Raw genomic sequence first — 16,970 nt, 5'->3', positions numbered from 1 at the left:
GCAGGCCCTCGCCCAGATCCGGGCCAAGGTTGCGGCCCTCCCCCAAATCGGGCAAGGGTCACCGGCGGTTGCCTAGATTGACATGGCCACGGGCCGGTTTGAGCCTGGAACCGGCCCGACCCCTTACGGGCCGGTTACGGTTTAAAAAAATTCGGAATTGGCCAGGAACCGGCGGTGGTTTCAAATCGATTTCGAACCGCCAAATAAAAAAAAAAACCAAAAGGGAACGGCTCTTCCCCTCCCCCCCCTCAATGGCCCAAAATTGGGCCGAACCGGAACCGGGACAACCCCTTCAAGGGCCTATTCCGATTCAAGCATGGCCACAAACCGGAACTGCCGGCTCACTACCCGTGGCTATGTCTATGCCCAGGTCCGGCGAGGGCCGCCACTAGTGGCGGACCTCACCGATGGCGGCTCTCTACCGGACCTAGGCGAAGGCGGGCGACTCTCGCCCGATCCGGGTGAGGGCCGCGACCCTCACCTGCCGCCATTGGGTCGCCGATCCCAGGCCGGGGCTCGGTGACCCTCGCGGGCCATTGCTGGCAATGTTGGGGTCGGCAGCAGCAAGGGCGCCTTGGTTCTCTACCCAGGATTTTTTTATAAAAAAAAATAGCTTATTTTTAATTTTATTTTAAAGAAAGTTTGTATTTTAAATGAATATAATTTTTAAATTTGAATTTGTTTTATTTTAATTTATTTTAAAGTGCAGAAGTCCATGTGGCAGCCCACGTGGATTTATTTATATTTTTAAATGTCATTTTTCATTAAAAAATAATTATTAATGACACGAGGCAATTTTGGTCGAAAATTCTCACTGGAGGTACCAAAGTAATCATTTTTTCTCCGACTTGGCACTAAAGTAATCCGCTTGAAATTTTTGGTACTAAAGTGATACCCGTATGCAACTTTTGGCAATAAAAGCGTACTTTTGCCAAAATTAATCTAACTATACCTACCTAAATCCATGTCATTACATACTACAATGCATTGGGGGAGAATTTTTCCTAATTTCACATATTTTTGAAACACAAATGCAATGCATAAGTCTTTTCTTCGAAAATTATTTTATTAGGTTTTCTACAAAAGCAGAAGTTTTAAAGAAGATAACTTCATATTCTCAATAGGGAGGATTTTGGTATACTACAATTCTTTCGTACGTGGTAAAATTGCCAATGCCTATAATTTTTTCAATCATAATTCCTAATGTATATGGTCAAAAAAATAACTCTGCTATACATATAAGTGAGCATAAAAATCATGATCCACCCAAATCAGACCGAACCATACCCAACCGACTGATTTTGGATGGTAACCGGTAGGTTCAGTCTGGTTCCCGACTCTAATTTTCTGAAACCGACGGGTACTAGTTCGGTTTCCGATTTTGGGTGCGAATCATCCAACCGACCCAACTGGCTTGGTCCTTTTATATAATGCACATGTATATTCTTCCCTTTTTAATGCTACGAGCTCTTATCATCCCAGTTCCATAAAAAATTCCCACGTAACTCTCTTTCAGGCATTAAATGAGAACCTCAATCACTGTAACCCTAAGCGGAATGGAAACCAAAGACGGTCCCGCAAGAAAACCGCAGTGGGGCAACAAAAATCCACCTTGTTCAATCAACCAGGTGACCGAACAGAAACACAAATGATGCAAAGATCCATATCCAATCAACCAAAGAGACCCACAAAAAAAAAAAAAAAAATACCGACACTACGACATCTGATACCGAAAATCAACGTTGGCAGACAACTACATCGACTGAAACACAAGGCCGATCAAGGATCTAAACCATTTGACACTGCCAAAGTCCCAAGTTGAGCCATCCTTCTTCAACCGCTAAGGACTGGTTCCCTCTTCTTTTTTAGTTAATATTGATGCTAGGTAGGACCGTAACCGGATCCAACCGGGAACCGGCGGTTCAGTTCTTGGGTGGATCCATAGAACCAGCATGTGGTTTCTGGTTTGCATTTTATGGAACCGGTCCCTAGCAGGCGGTTCTCAGTTTTAGAGTGGAAACCACCCAACCTGGAACTGATCACCCTAGCTATACACTGTATCAATGGGAGGATTTTGTGGAGGTATCGGAGAATTTGAAAATGGGTTGGGAAGCTGGTATGATTGCCCATCTGGCATAAATCCTGCATCAATCAGTGTTTGCCGCATTGTGCGTAGAGTTCGCTTGGGGACGTTGGTGGAGCGCTCCATCCATTGGAGGTTTCCGCGATAATTAAATTGCGGCAATAACCGCATAAAGGATCTCATCCGCGCTAGAGTATTGACAACAAACATCTGCTCTCCTTGGATTAATAAAACTACTTCGTTCAAAGGTGATTTTTGTTTTTGTGGTTCAAGAGATGGGCGGAGTGTATAGATGATAAACTATTTAAATAGAGCTTTTGTTTTCAGATGTGTGATCTACCTTACCGAATTACCAATCGATATCGTGTTTTACTTTGGTTATTTCTTTTGGACGTAATTTTTTTTTTTACTTCTTCTACATGTAGTTATCTACTACATGATTAGTTTCAGGCAATTTATAGAAAAAAATTTAAGGTCACAAATGAAGCTCGCATTTCATATGGAGCTATTCACCGCAGCTGATTGACAGATCATTCAGCATGTTATTGCAATATATGATCTTCTTATAATCATGTTTCATTGACGTGGAAAATAACTAATTGCATTGATCGATCGATTGATTTATGTATATTATATAATCAACCTTCATTGATATGGAAGACTAATTTTTACTTGAATATCAAATCTATGCATGTTAACCCTGCATCCAAAATTTCTCTTGACAATCGAGAGATGAAAAACTACGAGCTATGCAAGTGTCCCAAGCTGGGTTTCTAGAGCGTGAGCTCTCCGATCGTGAGAGATGGAAGACTCCTGAGCACGAGAAATTTAAGACTAAGCGCAAATTGAAGATTTCGAGTGAGATGGAAGGACTCTCTCAAGAGTAAGAGCAAATTGAATAAAGCCAGTCCTAATTGCTCTAAATTTTACCCAAATCAGACCCAATAAGATTGTCATTTGCGCATAGATGGAAATTCATATCCAAAAGACGTTTTCTTGGATGTAAAATTCGGGAAAAAACTAATGCAATGATGTGGAAATGTCACATCACCAAGGACATTTTTGGACAGAGTTTAATGGAGGCAGATGTGGGACTAAAGGAAAAATGATGGTTTCTTACGAGACAAAAAAAGTTTAGGGTAGAATTGGGATTGGACCAGAAGTTGTGAATTTTTTATCCAACAAAAAAAAGGACTAGTAAAACTGGCATTGAACCAAAAGTTGGAGAAAAAAAAATTAGGATGGAATTGGGAGTGAAGTTAAAGGCGATATTTTAGGGTATTAGGTCCTCCTTTAAATTGTTTATGCATATAATTATATTCCACAAATTTGACTGTCTTTTCCCACATGATTGAACAAGAACCGACTCCAGCTAGTTCGTCACCTATTATTGATCTTGATTATAATAAAGAAAAAAGGCCCCACATCGAACAAGATGCACTCATGGAGGTTGTACAAGAGAGCTACCTTGAAAGTTCATGATCAACCTCGAGTTCTCCATAACATATCGAGACCATTTTCGAATGTTGAAAAGGTTCAAACAATTTAAAGAATTTTAAGGACGTGATCTCATATCACACCAAACAATCGATTAATGAACAAGGCCGTGGAAATATCCAACTTTGCTGCCGGAGACCCTAACATAGCGCTACCGGAGAGGCGGCCACACTTGACGGTTGCCGCCGTCAGAGAGGCGGCCCGAAGCAGCGGAGAGGTGACCTAATATAGAGGAGAGGCTATTTGTGGAAAAAACATGGTTCTCCTCGTGTCCGCTCTCTTGAGAAATCCTATCCTGGTCTACCCACCGCCTTCCCTAGAAAATTTTTATCCAGGCAATATCCCCCTGTATCCCTTTTATCTTATCTTCGACAGCTACCAAATATAAGATAGGATAAAACATATCATATTCTGGCTTATATCTAGACAACCAAATGCAGCCTAAGGTCACAGATATAGCTAGCATTCCATACAAAGCTATTCACCAGCGTTGATTGACGGATCATCAACCGCGTGGAAATTAGTTTGATCGCATTGACCAATCGATTGATTATGTGTATATAGGCTTAGACACATCGTAGGAATCCTCAATTTGATGCCTAATTAACGGCATCTTGACTGGCAGCAACACTAGTTCTTGGTCACATAAAAAAGTAGACGGCCGACGAGGTTTGGTATTTGGAAAGTTTTGACTTTGTATGATTTTGTTTGAATACATCTCTGCAACTCTAGAATTGTAGACCGACACCCTTTAAGCAAAACATTTCATCGGTCAATCCGAGACATCCCAAATTTTTAATCAGTTGGCATAGGTTTGCAAGTCCACATCTACCCTCAAATGGTCATAACATTGTATGGTTGTTCAGAGTACTCTTTTTTAGGGCTTGACCAACGTCAAATGGATCAAGTTGTTGCACTATCTTAGCCAAAAAAAAAAAAAAACGGTAAATTGATCTCTTATAAGAACTTTTTGCCAACAGAAATGCCGGGAAAAGTACACTAGAAGTGCCATAACTTTTGTACGGCGTTCACTTGAGTGCCATAACTTTCAAAACGTTCACTTAAGTGCCATAACTTTCAAAAATCATTTACTTGAGTGCCATGTTGACGCGGCAACCGGAAAAGCTGATGTGGCAGCCGGAAAGCTGACATGGCATGCCGGAAAAGTTGCTGTAGCACGCTGGAAAGCTGACGTGGCACGCCGAAAAGTTTCTTAACATACCCGAAAGCTGACGTGGCACACCGAAAAAGTTACTGTAACACTCAAGTGAACGATTTTGCCCCGACGTAGCACTCAAGTGAACGATTTTTGAAAGTTATGACACTTAAGTTAACGTTTTGAAAGTTATGGCACTCAAGTGAATGCCGTACACAAGTTATAGCACTTCTAATGTACTTTTCCCCAAAAATGCCTAACTTTATCAGTAAAGCGACATAAGCCATCAAATCCGTATGCTGCCAATAAGTAAAATTGTTTATCGACAGTAACTAAAGTTGAAGAAATAATGCCCCACGTCGAACAAGCGTTTCATGAGCATCATGTCATTGACTAGCAACGTTGGGATCGCGTCGCCGTCCCCCGTCGCGAACCTCCGGAACGCCAACCCGCACGAGATCAAGCTCCACCTCGACTTCTTCATATTCATGAACGCATCCCTGTACTTTGATCCCTCCACCATCGAGAGCGCGTCGCTGAGGTTGTTCGATGCCGCGAAGAGCGTGTCCCTGCAGAACCCCAGTGCGCGCTTCACGCCCACGGATGTGGCGGTCCGCGAGATTTCGTCGGCATGGTCATGGCCATAAACAGCCTGAGTGTACATGCAGAATAGGACCGAGTATATGAGCTCCGGGATGTCGTCCGTCGGGTCTGACAACACGCAGTTCTTGCAGGCGTCGACCTCTAGGGTTTGGCTGCACAGGTTCTGAATGAAGGATGCGACATCGGCTGTCGCGAAACCTGGGGACCCCCGAGAGAGTTGGAGGAAGAACAGGAGGAGGCAGAATGTGGTGAAGACATGAGCAGAGTTGAAGGAAGTCGTCGTCACCATTTTGTCCGTCTTGCAATTTGTTTGAGTTGATGATTCTGTCTATCTATCCTTGTCGGAGGAGAGAAATGGTGGGTGGAGTGGAGGAGATTATCTTTGTGAGGAAGGAGATCGGATTGCGTTAACATTACTTGGACGTTTTAATTGCTTCTTTCCAGTTTAGACTGTTGCACGAGTGAGGGAGTTCCTTGCTTGATCGTTATGAACAGCTGTTTGTTTCTTCAGATGGCATGATACAGAATTTTCTTAACTTGTAATTCGATATTACCCAATTAGAAAATGTCATATATGGATAGTTTAAGGATAGGGTCAAACTTGGGTACAGACACAAAGGTTTATACTATACTTTTGAGCAAAAGGGTGATGCTATGAAAGGTTTTCTAGGTAATGATGAATTCTTTCTCGAAGCGTTTGCACTTGCAGGATGGTTTAAGGAGATAGTCGAGGCTAGACGAGATTAAGAATAATCCAACACTACCAACATTTTTTCCTGAAATTTTGTGGAGGCCTATTAATACTGGACTGGCTTTTTGTATAACAAATTTGTTTGGAAATGATTTTCAAAAAATGGATCGAGTGCGTTATGAGTCCTAAGACTTATCACGAAGGGGCAATTGCGTTCTAAGACTTCAAAAAGTGCAATCAAGTCCTACAACTTGTCAAATTGATTAAATCAAGTCCTTCTGTTGATTTCAATTTTCGAAATTTTGAGGACCTGATTGCACTTTCGTAATGAGTTTTTAAGACTTGATTGCACTTTTTGAAATTTTTAGGATTCAATTGCACATTCGTGACAAGTTTTACGACTTGATTACACTTTGGAAAAATTTTATGACTCAATTGCACCTTTATGACAAGTTTTAGGACTTCCGGTATACTTACCCCTTTAGAAAAAGCCCGCAGACTAACCCTACTCCTACCCATGATTCTGTGTCTAAAATATGGAGATTTCCAATATGAAACTAGTTGCTTTATTATGAGTTGTGCTATGTTGGTAATAAAAACTTTCTTATTTACAACATAGCTTCCAATAGTAACATGAAATATCTAGAGCCGTCAAATGGATGAGTCGGGTCAAACATGGTTCAATCCATATTAACCCATTTAACCCGTTTTGACTCATTTTCATGCTATATAAATTTAGCGACCCCATACCCGACTCAACCCATATCCAACCTGAATAATATTGTTAAAACACTTCAATGATAAATCTAACATAGCGAAACTTATTTCTTATAAATTTTTGAAGATATATATTGCTAAAATTTTTTTTATAATTTGTTAAAAAATTATAAGCAACCCATTTATGATCTATTTAAAACCCATTTAGAATCCATTAGGTTTTTAAGTAACTCATTTATGATCCACTTAGCTTATTTTTAACAATCCATTTATGACCCACCATCATTAAATATGGATCAAATATGGGTTATATATCCATTTTGCCATCTCTAGATATATCCTACGATTTATTCCATTTTCTCATCAAATTTTTAGCATTAAAATGTTCTGACCTAAATTTTATGCTAATAGATTTAAGAATTCCAATTCCGTAGTTTTTTCGCCCGTAAATTATTCTTTCAATATGATTCACGAGAGATTTCGCTAGCCTATCTAGAAAATACAGAAGACAAAATCTCAATATTTGGAAGCATTGTTGCTTAGTTTCTCTTAATTCATGGAATTTTCCAAAAACCAATAGGCTCGGGCTATTTTCACCGCTCAAATAACTTTAGATACACCCCTCGATTAGATTGGAATTGATTACTTTTAAGATTAATGGAAGATGAAAGCCATGCCTCTAATGAGGATCAATCAATCTCAGGATTTTTATCCACCTTTCCTTAACTGTTCCCAGGGCCCCCCACCCCCCAAGTCCGAAAATGCGTTGGGAGAATTCGAACCCCTTTCCCCAAAATTTTTTTCTCCCCAAACCCCTTCCCCCGTGGGGGGTTCTTCTCCACCTTTCCTTAACCTTTTTTCTGCCCAAAAAGAAAAGTTCACATTTTCATTTTTCTTTACGAGAATCCTTCAACTTTTGGAGTATTTTAATGAACTTAGTAGTGGTTGAAATTCCATTTTAAAAGAAGGTTAGTGAAGTTATAATGTTGGGCAATTGTTTGCATTCTCTCTCTAAAGTTCAATATTTAATAATTCCCTTTGATAAACAATTTCTTGTTCAAGTTCTTTTTTTGAGTGGAATTCTTTGGTTAACGTATATGAACTATTAATGGTTATAACTCCACGGCTTATGGTTCATAGTGCTCCAACTTTCGGTTCAAAGTGCAACATGACTTTCGAGAAGAGAATTGTCCTATTGACGGGCTTGCCAGTCTTGAAATCGATAAGCCCTTGAACACTAGATTCTTCCATTTGCCTCCTAGAGAGTTACTTCATATTTTATAAGGTGATGAACTAGGAATAGTAGGTTTACGAGTTAATTTCGTGTTCAGCTTTAACCCTCTTTTCATAAAAACCAAGCATAGATATGTTAGTTGACAAATGTTACCATTTCAAACTTATTGCAAAAAATCCTTCAAACAGTCCAATATTTTTCCCGTCAGCATGCGGCTTTGAATTTTGAATAAGTATCAACTTTTGCCATTCTCATTCACGATCTAAATAAATTAGGATGTGCTACAGGCATCTGGGATGTGAAAATGGCATGAGCCATATGAAAATATAAGCTCGCTTTAGTACCGTCTTCGGTAATGATATTAGCGGAGAAATATTTGCACCTCTCAATTTGCCGAATTAAAAAAAGAAGAAAAATCCTAATCGCATTTTACCCACGGAAGACATCTACACGTATTAAGAAAAGCATAATCTTTCCGTTGTAGCCGTCTTCCTCGACCAAACTCATGATTAAAATCAAGTTAAATTTAGTCAATGAACTTCATAATCACGCTAACCTCTCATCAAGTAGTTCTTCAACCGATAACGGGAGATTCGGCTCAAACCGAAACGGTCCGAGAATGGGTAGACTCTCGATCTTACTTCGTGCTTTTTTTCTTGTTTTTGTTTTTTGTTTTTTTTTTCAAATCAATTCCTTTAAATTTCGGTTGCCACGGAATTCCTGTCAGAAGTCAAACATGGCAAGCATCTTTCTCCGAAACACTGAAGGGGACGGCAAAGAAGATGACGTCATGAACGGTTAATTCCAAGAGAGGAGCGGCCTCGCTCCGGTCCAGCTCAGCCCCGATGGTGGCACTGGCAGACGCGGACAGTCGCCTTTTTCCATGCTGCCCACGACCCAATAATTGCGCCAAAGAATTAGATTCCCGTCCCACGTGGGCGTGACGCCAGCAAGGCCCTCTCTTCCCGTTTATGGGAAGTTATTCTGTGCATCATTATTCTTCTCTCGCGCACAAAATAAATCAATAATGATTAAAAAAAATGAAAAAAAACGACCGTTACATGTCGCAGAAAGATGTCGAAAGTCAAAAGCTGACACCAAGGTCGGGCCCACCTTATGAGTTCAACTTTTGCGGCCACGTTTCGTTTCTGCGATTGCAGGATTCAGACTTTTGATATTAAGATTTCCATGACATGCGTGATTTTATTCAAGTCAGATAGTCCAAATAAAAATTTATGGTCTGATTTGAATTACATTTGAGATTTAAAATTTTTTAAATCTCAAAAAAATTATCCATTCATATTTTTTCCTTCCTTTCAACACATGACATGATTCAAATTAGGCCGTTCATTTTTATTTGGACAATCTGATTTAAGTAATGTCACGCATGTCACTAAAGACGATCCAAATCCCAATCCCAATCCCGATTCATGGCTGCCCAGAAGGAAGGAAACGGAGGAGTTTGGAGCCGTTTTCAATCTTCTGGTTTCAAGAAACGTGCCTGTCCAGAGAAAGATGTGGCTTAAGACCGATAGAGATTGAGCCAAGACGATGAATAATGATAACCCTTTTAGGCTTTATGCTTGCCTCAAACTGATTCGGAATTTACTTGCAGTTCTTCGTATGTTACGATCGGATCCGTCTAGAAGATGATGCATCAGAAAGAACAGGATTAAGACTAGGGGCAGCAGAATCAACAGGAAGCTTCACCATCACGAGAAGAGGATAAAAGCCATGAATGTCGTTGTTTGTGCTAATCTATCTTTGTCTAAGTCAAGACCAAATACGAATGATGATATCGGCTCGTGTGCACTGTAATAGGGAAAGAGGAAACATGTATGTATTGCTGATACTTTGCCGATGAGCAGACTTGGATGCTACCCCATTGCCCAAGAAACCGTAATGGTCCGAGAACCAGAAGAACAATTTCGACAAAAAGGCATTACTACGGTCGCCATCTGTACATTCTCTTTCTCTCGCTCTCTCTCTCTCTGGAGTCTGGAGGGCAAATATTTCAATCATTCCATAACTGTGTCGAAGGAAGTAGCCACAAAACCAAAGTAGAAATCTCAGCTCTATCAACCGAATGAACCATCTCCAACATTGGGTATAGGAGGAGCTCGAGGGCTGCAAAGAAGGGTTTTTTTTCAATCTATATGTATCCATGTGTCGGAAGGCTTCTCTCTAACCGGGTCAATAAGCAATTAGGACTCCATATTGTCAGCACTACGCCTGAGTTATCTCGATCTTATGGCTCTCCGGATTAGCTTGGCTCTCTACATCAACTGAGCCAGGAGCTTCTTTTGTCAACTCGATGTCCATGCTGGCTGTGCGGCTCTTTCTGTTTCTTCGATCCTGAGAAAAGAATCAAGTGACTCAATATCCATGCTGACCGCAATACTTATGCAGTTGACAATTAGATGATTTCAAAAAAAAAAAAAAACTACACACCTCGCGAAACGGATACTCGTCAGCTTCGAACATTCGCACGACCTGAGTCATTTTTGGTCTCTTATCTGCTTCAGGATCAACACATCTGAGTGCAACCAACAGGGCACGCTTCAAAGCACGCGTTGCTGGTTTAACTTCAAGGGCCGGGTCCATGACTTCTTCTGCTCTCCTGGTACCTACCATCACCTTCAGCCACTCCACGAGATTTACCTGCCACGAGCAGTAGCGCATTTGAAGAGCTTATGGGTAAGATTGTGAGAGCTATTGCATTAACTTGACAATCACCGGAAACTATCGGAGTGGCAAGACCACAATGAAGTCTATCAGATTTGTACAGCATCAGAGAAGGGAGAGGGCTTTGGCAGAGATATCACAAGTAAATTTTTGCCGAAGATTCGGTACCTCTGTAGCTGGTCGACCATAGTCCACTGGGTCCCTTCCAGTGATTACTTCAAGCAAGAGAACACCGAAGCTGTAAATGTCGCTCTTCTCATTCAACATTCCTGTGTTGGCATACTCTGGAGCCACATATCTGTAATTCATATGGAAGGTAGAGGTCAAAAGACCGATTCCCTTGCTGTGCTCTCATACGGGCAAACTAGACAAGGCAGACAAGATAAGATCAAGACATACCCAAATGTTCCCATCACTCGGGTCGTAATGTGACTTTCTCCTGATCCCAACAGCTTAGCCAATCCAAAGTCAGACACCTTGGCATTGAATTCATCATCCATCAAAATGTTGCTCGACTTGATGTCCCGGTGAACAACCTTGGGTTCTATTGCTTCGTGCAAATATGCAAGCCTGAAAGGCAGTACAACTTCTTTCAGTCTTCCACTAAATATTAGCCATTATTATGCACACAGAATGAGTTAAAAGTATCTATTATTGTTGAAAACTAGAGCAACTTGATGGAGGACCAATGATCCTGACAACTGACAAATCAACTTTGTGCTCATTGCAGCGGACAATGCAAAAAGGCGCCCTAAACCATGAAACAAACTGGTGGAAGAGAGATGATTTTGCATCCTGTACTTACGCCTTGGCAGTTCCGAGGATAACCTTCATGCGGGCCTCCCAAGTGAGGACACCATGTTCACTCATAGCTCCATGCAGCCATTGTTCCAAGTTTCCGTTGTTCACATACTCATAAACAAGCATCCTGGAGTATAGGCACATCAAATGAGATTTCACCAAATGAGTACTAGAAGCACGAGCAATCAGATAAAGGTAATCCCAATACCATAATGCACTGATACAGTAGATCAAGTATTGGGCACAAGCAGTAAGTACTAAGAACAATCTCCATCATGCAGTAAAATGAGAAAAGATAAAATTGAAATAGCGTCATCAGCGAATAGCAAATGAATCTTGCCTGTGAACTCCTTCAATACAATATCCCAATAGTCGTACAAGATTTTTATGTCGAACATGACCAATTGCTTCCACTTCGACCCTGAATTCTTTTTCAGCTTGTCCTCTGTTATATCCACATCATAGTAAAGTTGATGAAATGTCTTCAGATTAAAATTGAGAAATTGCAGGTAATCTAACTGGAAGTAAACTTACAAATTATTCAGAAGCTTTTTGACAGCTACCTCAGTTCCATTAATAAGTTTGCCCCTATAAACAACTCCATAACCACCCTCGCCAAGCACATTATGTGGCGAAAAACGATTAGTCGCAAGCTCTAGATCCCTGAGAGTAAACCAGTGACCCCATCCAAGGTGCGAAATTTCAGGTAAGCCAATTAGAGGAGAGGCGGTAACAAGTCCAGTGTAAGGCAATGATGGATTTTTTCGAACATTGCCAGAGCTTCCTTCTTCTCCTGATTGCGAACTAAATCCCCTCTCTGGGTTGTAAACAGAACTGCACTGACTCAGGTTATCCGGATCGCTCGATTTGCTTGTGGCCAAGTGGACGAGCATCTTCTCCGAGTTCTTCCCGACCGATTTGTCGTTAACTGCAAGGGATGCATTTTCTGGGTGATTAGGGAAATTCGGGCCACCCACTCTGTCGACTCTGATATCCTTTGATTCGTTCGGTATCTGCGAAAGGGAAAACACGTCCTTCCTTTTCGATTTTCTCCGCAATGTGACCCAGATACATAAGGCGCAGAGAATCAAAACTATGAATGCGCATACACAGATGCCAATCCAAACCCATAACTTCACACCCAGAAAAGTTTCCGACAATTTCGAGTTCAAAGAACCCCGAGATGACATCTCTGATGCCCCAATGCTAGATGTTCTAGAAACTGCTCGGTTGTTTTTCTTCCTCTGCCACAGAATGAAACAATTTGCTGCATTAGGTGATTGGCACGACAAACAGGCTTTAACATCATATGGTTCAACAAGCTCCCCAGCTCTCATTTGCAATAAAGAAGTCAAATTCACACTTGACCAACACAGAGTAAAAGGCAAAATGAAACGGAAGGAAAGAACCTGATAAGTAAGAAACCGTTTTCAGGCATTTAACACCGAAAGAAGAAGCGTGCGGTGACAATACATCTCATATTCATGGAAAAGCAAAGGGCGTTGCAAAAGTCGGTTAAAAAGGATCGAATGCAAACCCAAAATAAGAGAGAGAGAGAGAGAGAGAGAGAGAGAGAGAGAGAGAAAGCAATACATGGTAAGTCTAAATCATTGAGAGAAGAAGGAATAAATACAGCAAGGCATCGCTTATGATCCAAGTAAGATACCATGAATGAAAACGAAAAAAATGGGAAACCATTTGAGAAGGTGAAGCGATTCAAAGGGGAAAAAGCAAATACCTTGGATGTGATCTGAACTAACCCCTTGATCTTCCTCCTCGAAGGGCAAAAACAAAGTCCGCTTTTTTGTAACCAAAACGGAGATTCAATGAGCACATAGATATGATACGTCTTATGTGAAGACCTGAAATCACAGACCCAATTGAGCAATGTTGCAGCAGGAGGAGTAGTTTGGAAGCAGCAGGATAGAGTCCCCTCAACTCAAGTGGGCCAAAAAAGAGAGTATTCACAAGAATGGGGCAAGGGTAAGTGGCAACGGAAGGCCCCAGAACAAAAATCTAATCTTGAAGGCAAAATTATGAGACAGAGAGTGAGTGTAGAGTGGTGAGATGGGAAATTTTTTAGGGAAGAAAGGAAAAGCATGAGGTGGGTGGAAATGGGGTTGGTGTGTGTAAAGTTTGTGAGAGAGGGAGAGAGATAAGGGCCTCCTATCAGAGAGCTGGAAATGACTGAAAGCTTGGTTTGCAATGGAGGAAACGAGAGAGAGAGAGAGAGAGTAAAGGGAAAGCAAGAAGAAAAGGAAAGAGGTGAACAGAACAGGAATTTATTGCTGGTGTGATGGCTACAAAGGTAAAGAAATCAGAGAGAGAGAGAGAGAGAGAAAGAGAGAGAATAGAGGAAAATGAGATGAAGATGTATGCGTGTGTGAGAGAGAGGGAGTCAACCCAACCGGAAGGAAAGGGAACTAGTAGCAGGACGAGCCAGCGCCTCCTTGTTTTTTCTTCTTTCCTTTTTTTTTTTTTTCAGGTCACACGGAGAGAGAGAGAGAGAGAGAAATTGACGCTTTGAAAGTGCAGACAATTGAAATTGACACTTTATTTTTTTGGGTTGAGTTGTTACAAAATTGACACTTTGAATTGAGGGGAAAAAAAAAAGAAATTTTCACGCTTTGTCTTCCAAATTAACGAGCCTTATCCAACAGATAATGATTTTGTTTCTTTTACCAGTAAAAGAACAGACAATCAGCACTAATGACTCTTAATGACATTACCATAAAATCTCATGCAATGAAATATTTACTCTAAATATAAACATCCCACACCACTCGCGATTCTAAAATTTATGATTAGCGATCCGCGACCGCACCTCCACCAAGACATCAGCAATCGGCAAGTCTCTCCGCATGAGATATGCCATGACTAGAATACACAACACGCTTTTCAAATTCATTCGAGATGTGAAATAAACTTGTAATCTCGTGACAAGCAAACAACTCTTTTATATGTATATACTTTGTATTAGTAAATCAATAATGTAGTCGTGTTTGCTAAGCAAGGGGCGGCTTTAGAATCGTCACTTCGGCTTCCATTCTAATTCCGACCGTATGGGATTTGGCGCACCGCCAAAAAGCCGAAATAATGCCCATTTCTGCTCCTTCTACACACTAAAATCCATATTAGTCATCGCATTTTATATATTTGATAATCGAATGTATATTGTAGAGGCGATCATCACATAATTGATTTCGAAATATCGTAGTTTATTATGATACGGAAATGGAAAGTTTGAACTTTTAGGGATATTAAAATGATTGAAGTATTATATTTGACTAGTTTTGTTGTATATGATTACTATTGCTTATCGTAGATTTCCATGAGTGAAGTTCAACAAAAGAGTTAACTGTTCTGATATGTTTTGTGATTTTTATATCTAATAGTGTTGGAAAGATTATTTTATAGTTCTCGTGCATTATAATGTGCTGTAATTAAAAGTATTCTCTACAGTAAATAGAGGTGGGAAAAAAGTCAAGAACCCATATTTTAATCCACATTTAAAAGTGTTTTTTATTTTTATTTTTTTGTTTGTAAAAATGACTATTTGGTAAAAAAAAAAAAGTTTAAAATTTGACAAAAGATAACCTGTGCTGTCACTTGCAGGCTTTCCATCACTATTTGCCTTGGAATGCATGTTTGCTTCCATTTAAGCAATATCACTATATCATCCGCAAATCTTTAATTTCTCTATCCTTTTGTCCTCAACGTGATTATAGAAAAAATCCAAATTTTTTCGCTTTTTTTTTTATGCTCGCATTTACTAATTTTGCGTAGCTTTCATTTTCTATATCAAGAAAGGTCCACCCGACTAGGTACATTCCTAATATGTGAAATACATCATTCACACTATGATTCGTGTAAGATACAGATTGCAGATTGAGCGATGAACCAAACATACAAATCACTTGATGTTGGCCTATTAACCTCTCACAGTCGAGATAAGACTAGAATTACAGTTCGATTTGGTGAATTGAACCGGCATAATGTGTCCAATCTACAAGTAGAACATGTCGGCTCCTTTACAAATTGAGCCAATTTCCACGTAGTTAATCTGCACAATTCACGAAATGTCATTTTTCGCTTGAAAAGTATATCTAGATAAAAGTAAACATGCATCTAGAAAAGAGAGCGGTGCTAATCATGAATTAACGATAGCACACTGTCACACTCAATATAATTTTTCCTTTTTTTCCTCTTCTATTTTTAATTTTTTTAATATTCCTTTTCTTGCATGAAATTCAACATGATGATCCATGGATGGTTTCCCTTCATTAGAAGATTTGACCAAGTCTCCCGATATAAAATTAGTGTTCACAGTGCATGACTTCTGATAGTGATGGCCTTCGTAATTTACAATTTTGGCCCAACGGTTGTTTAGGGATAATCATGTCAAGGACAATTTGACTAAACCTACCCATCCTAAGCTTTAATTAAAAGCTAAACCCAACCTTTTTAATATAAATTTAAACTAAGAAAAGACGTGCCTTTGTTGGTTATCATTATTACTATTCCCTTTTTTTAATCTTTTCAAAAAATAAAGTGAAAAGGAGAGAATTGAAAAAGCCACCAATTAAGGGAGAGTGAAGGAGGGTTTGGCTTTTGTCTGAAGCATAACTTTTGCATCACAACAAAGAAATTCTTTCCAATTTTCCTCTATTTTCGTTATTTTTTATAATCCCTTTTCTTTTGTTTAGTAAGTATTATCTTAATTATGGGATTTGCAAGATGATATGCCACTGGAAAGCTGCCAATTTGTTGCCTAACATAAGCAAGCAGCAGCTGTTCTGGCACCATTTATATGGTCCCATTTGGTAGGATAGGCAAAGATGTTATCTGATTGAGACATTGTAGATTTTTGTTGTGGACTAAGCAAGCAAATTTCACATAATTTGTAGCTCCTAAAGACCCTACTTTCACGTGAATTGGAAGTCAGGAAATGATTAAGTAATTAGCAAATAAGCATTCACTCTCTAGTGTTAACCCCTTAATAACAATTAAAAGATTTGAGAGGTATCAATTTGAGTTGGATTTTCTCGAGGAAATGTTAATGAACCCACTATTTGAACGTGCTTAGTATGAGAGTGTTCGATTTTAAAATATCGTTTGCACAACATATCACGAGAAAAAGTCCTTGTATTGAATTTGTGCCATTTTCCGTTTGATAACTTAAAAATCTAGTGATCTTCCTTGTTCATATGCTCTACACCAAATAGGCCCATTTTAAAAGCACATCTCCGGCTGATCCGGATTGTAAAAATGGATTGCCTTTGAAATATTAGTCCGCCCTAAAACGAACCAAGACTTGAGAGAGTAGTTTTGAAAAAAAAAATTGTTAACCAGTGTTTTTGAGACATTTAATAACACAATAAAGAAAGTTTGATGTTTCCAATACGCTAATTCTTGTACAACTATAGTAAAATCATTAATGATGTGTGACAATTTTGTTTAAGTGGCATTGTGAGCTGTGCTTTCAACAGCAATTACCAGTACA

General features: G+C 39.8%; 1 protein-coding gene across 5 annotated transcripts; it reads right to left on the bottom strand.

Annotated features, from left to right (window-relative positions):
* Positions 1–9,701: 9,701 nt before the first annotated feature.
* LOC115731908 (probable receptor-like protein kinase At2g42960) lies at positions 9,702–13,816 on the bottom strand. Of its 5 annotated transcripts, none has more exons than XM_030662594.2 (8): positions 13,206–13,816; positions 12,002–12,734; positions 11,808–11,912; positions 11,472–11,594; positions 11,066–11,236; positions 10,835–10,964; positions 10,433–10,642; positions 9,702–10,336 (listed from the first exon to the last, which is right to left on the bottom strand). In XM_030662594.2, exons 2-8 carry the CDS (start codon positions 12,655–12,657, stop codon positions 10,208–10,210), a joined length of 1,524 nt encoding a protein of 507 aa, XP_030518454.2. In that variant the 5' UTR covers positions 12,658–12,734; positions 13,206–13,816; the 3' UTR covers positions 9,702–10,207. The 5 variants fall into 5 exon arrangements, with proteins under 5 accessions (XP_030518454.2, XP_030518444.2, XP_048127605.1 ...); XM_030662584.2 differs by having other exon boundaries at positions 12,002–12,711; XM_048271648.1 differs by having other exon boundaries at positions 12,002–12,711; positions 13,330–13,816.
* Positions 13,817–16,970: the final 3,154 nt, after the last annotated feature.

The sequence above is a fragment of the Rhodamnia argentea genome, chromosome 10, assembly GCF_020921035.1.
Source record: "Rhodamnia argentea isolate NSW1041297 chromosome 10, ASM2092103v1, whole genome shotgun sequence".
NCBI classification, from domain to species: Eukaryota; Viridiplantae; Streptophyta; class Magnoliopsida; order Myrtales; family Myrtaceae; genus Rhodamnia; species Rhodamnia argentea.
Note: the sequence above shows the minus strand (reverse complement) of the source record. Positions and strands in the feature narration are given on the sequence as shown.

Excerpts from the sequence above, each read along its gene's own strand:
- LOC115731908 (XM_030662594.2), bottom strand. The coding sequence starts at position 12,657 with ATGTCATCTCGGGGTTCTTTGAACTCGAAATTGTCGGAAACTTTTCTG. Across the intron at positions 11,913-12,001 it reads AAAAAGCTTCTGAATAATTT|AGGACAAGCTGAAAAAGAAT; the intron begins GTAAGTTTACTT and ends TGGATATAACAG. Across the intron at positions 11,595-11,807 it reads TGTATTGAAGGAGTTCACAG|GATGCTTGTTTATGAGTATG; the intron begins GCAAGATTCATT and ends CCTATACTCCAG.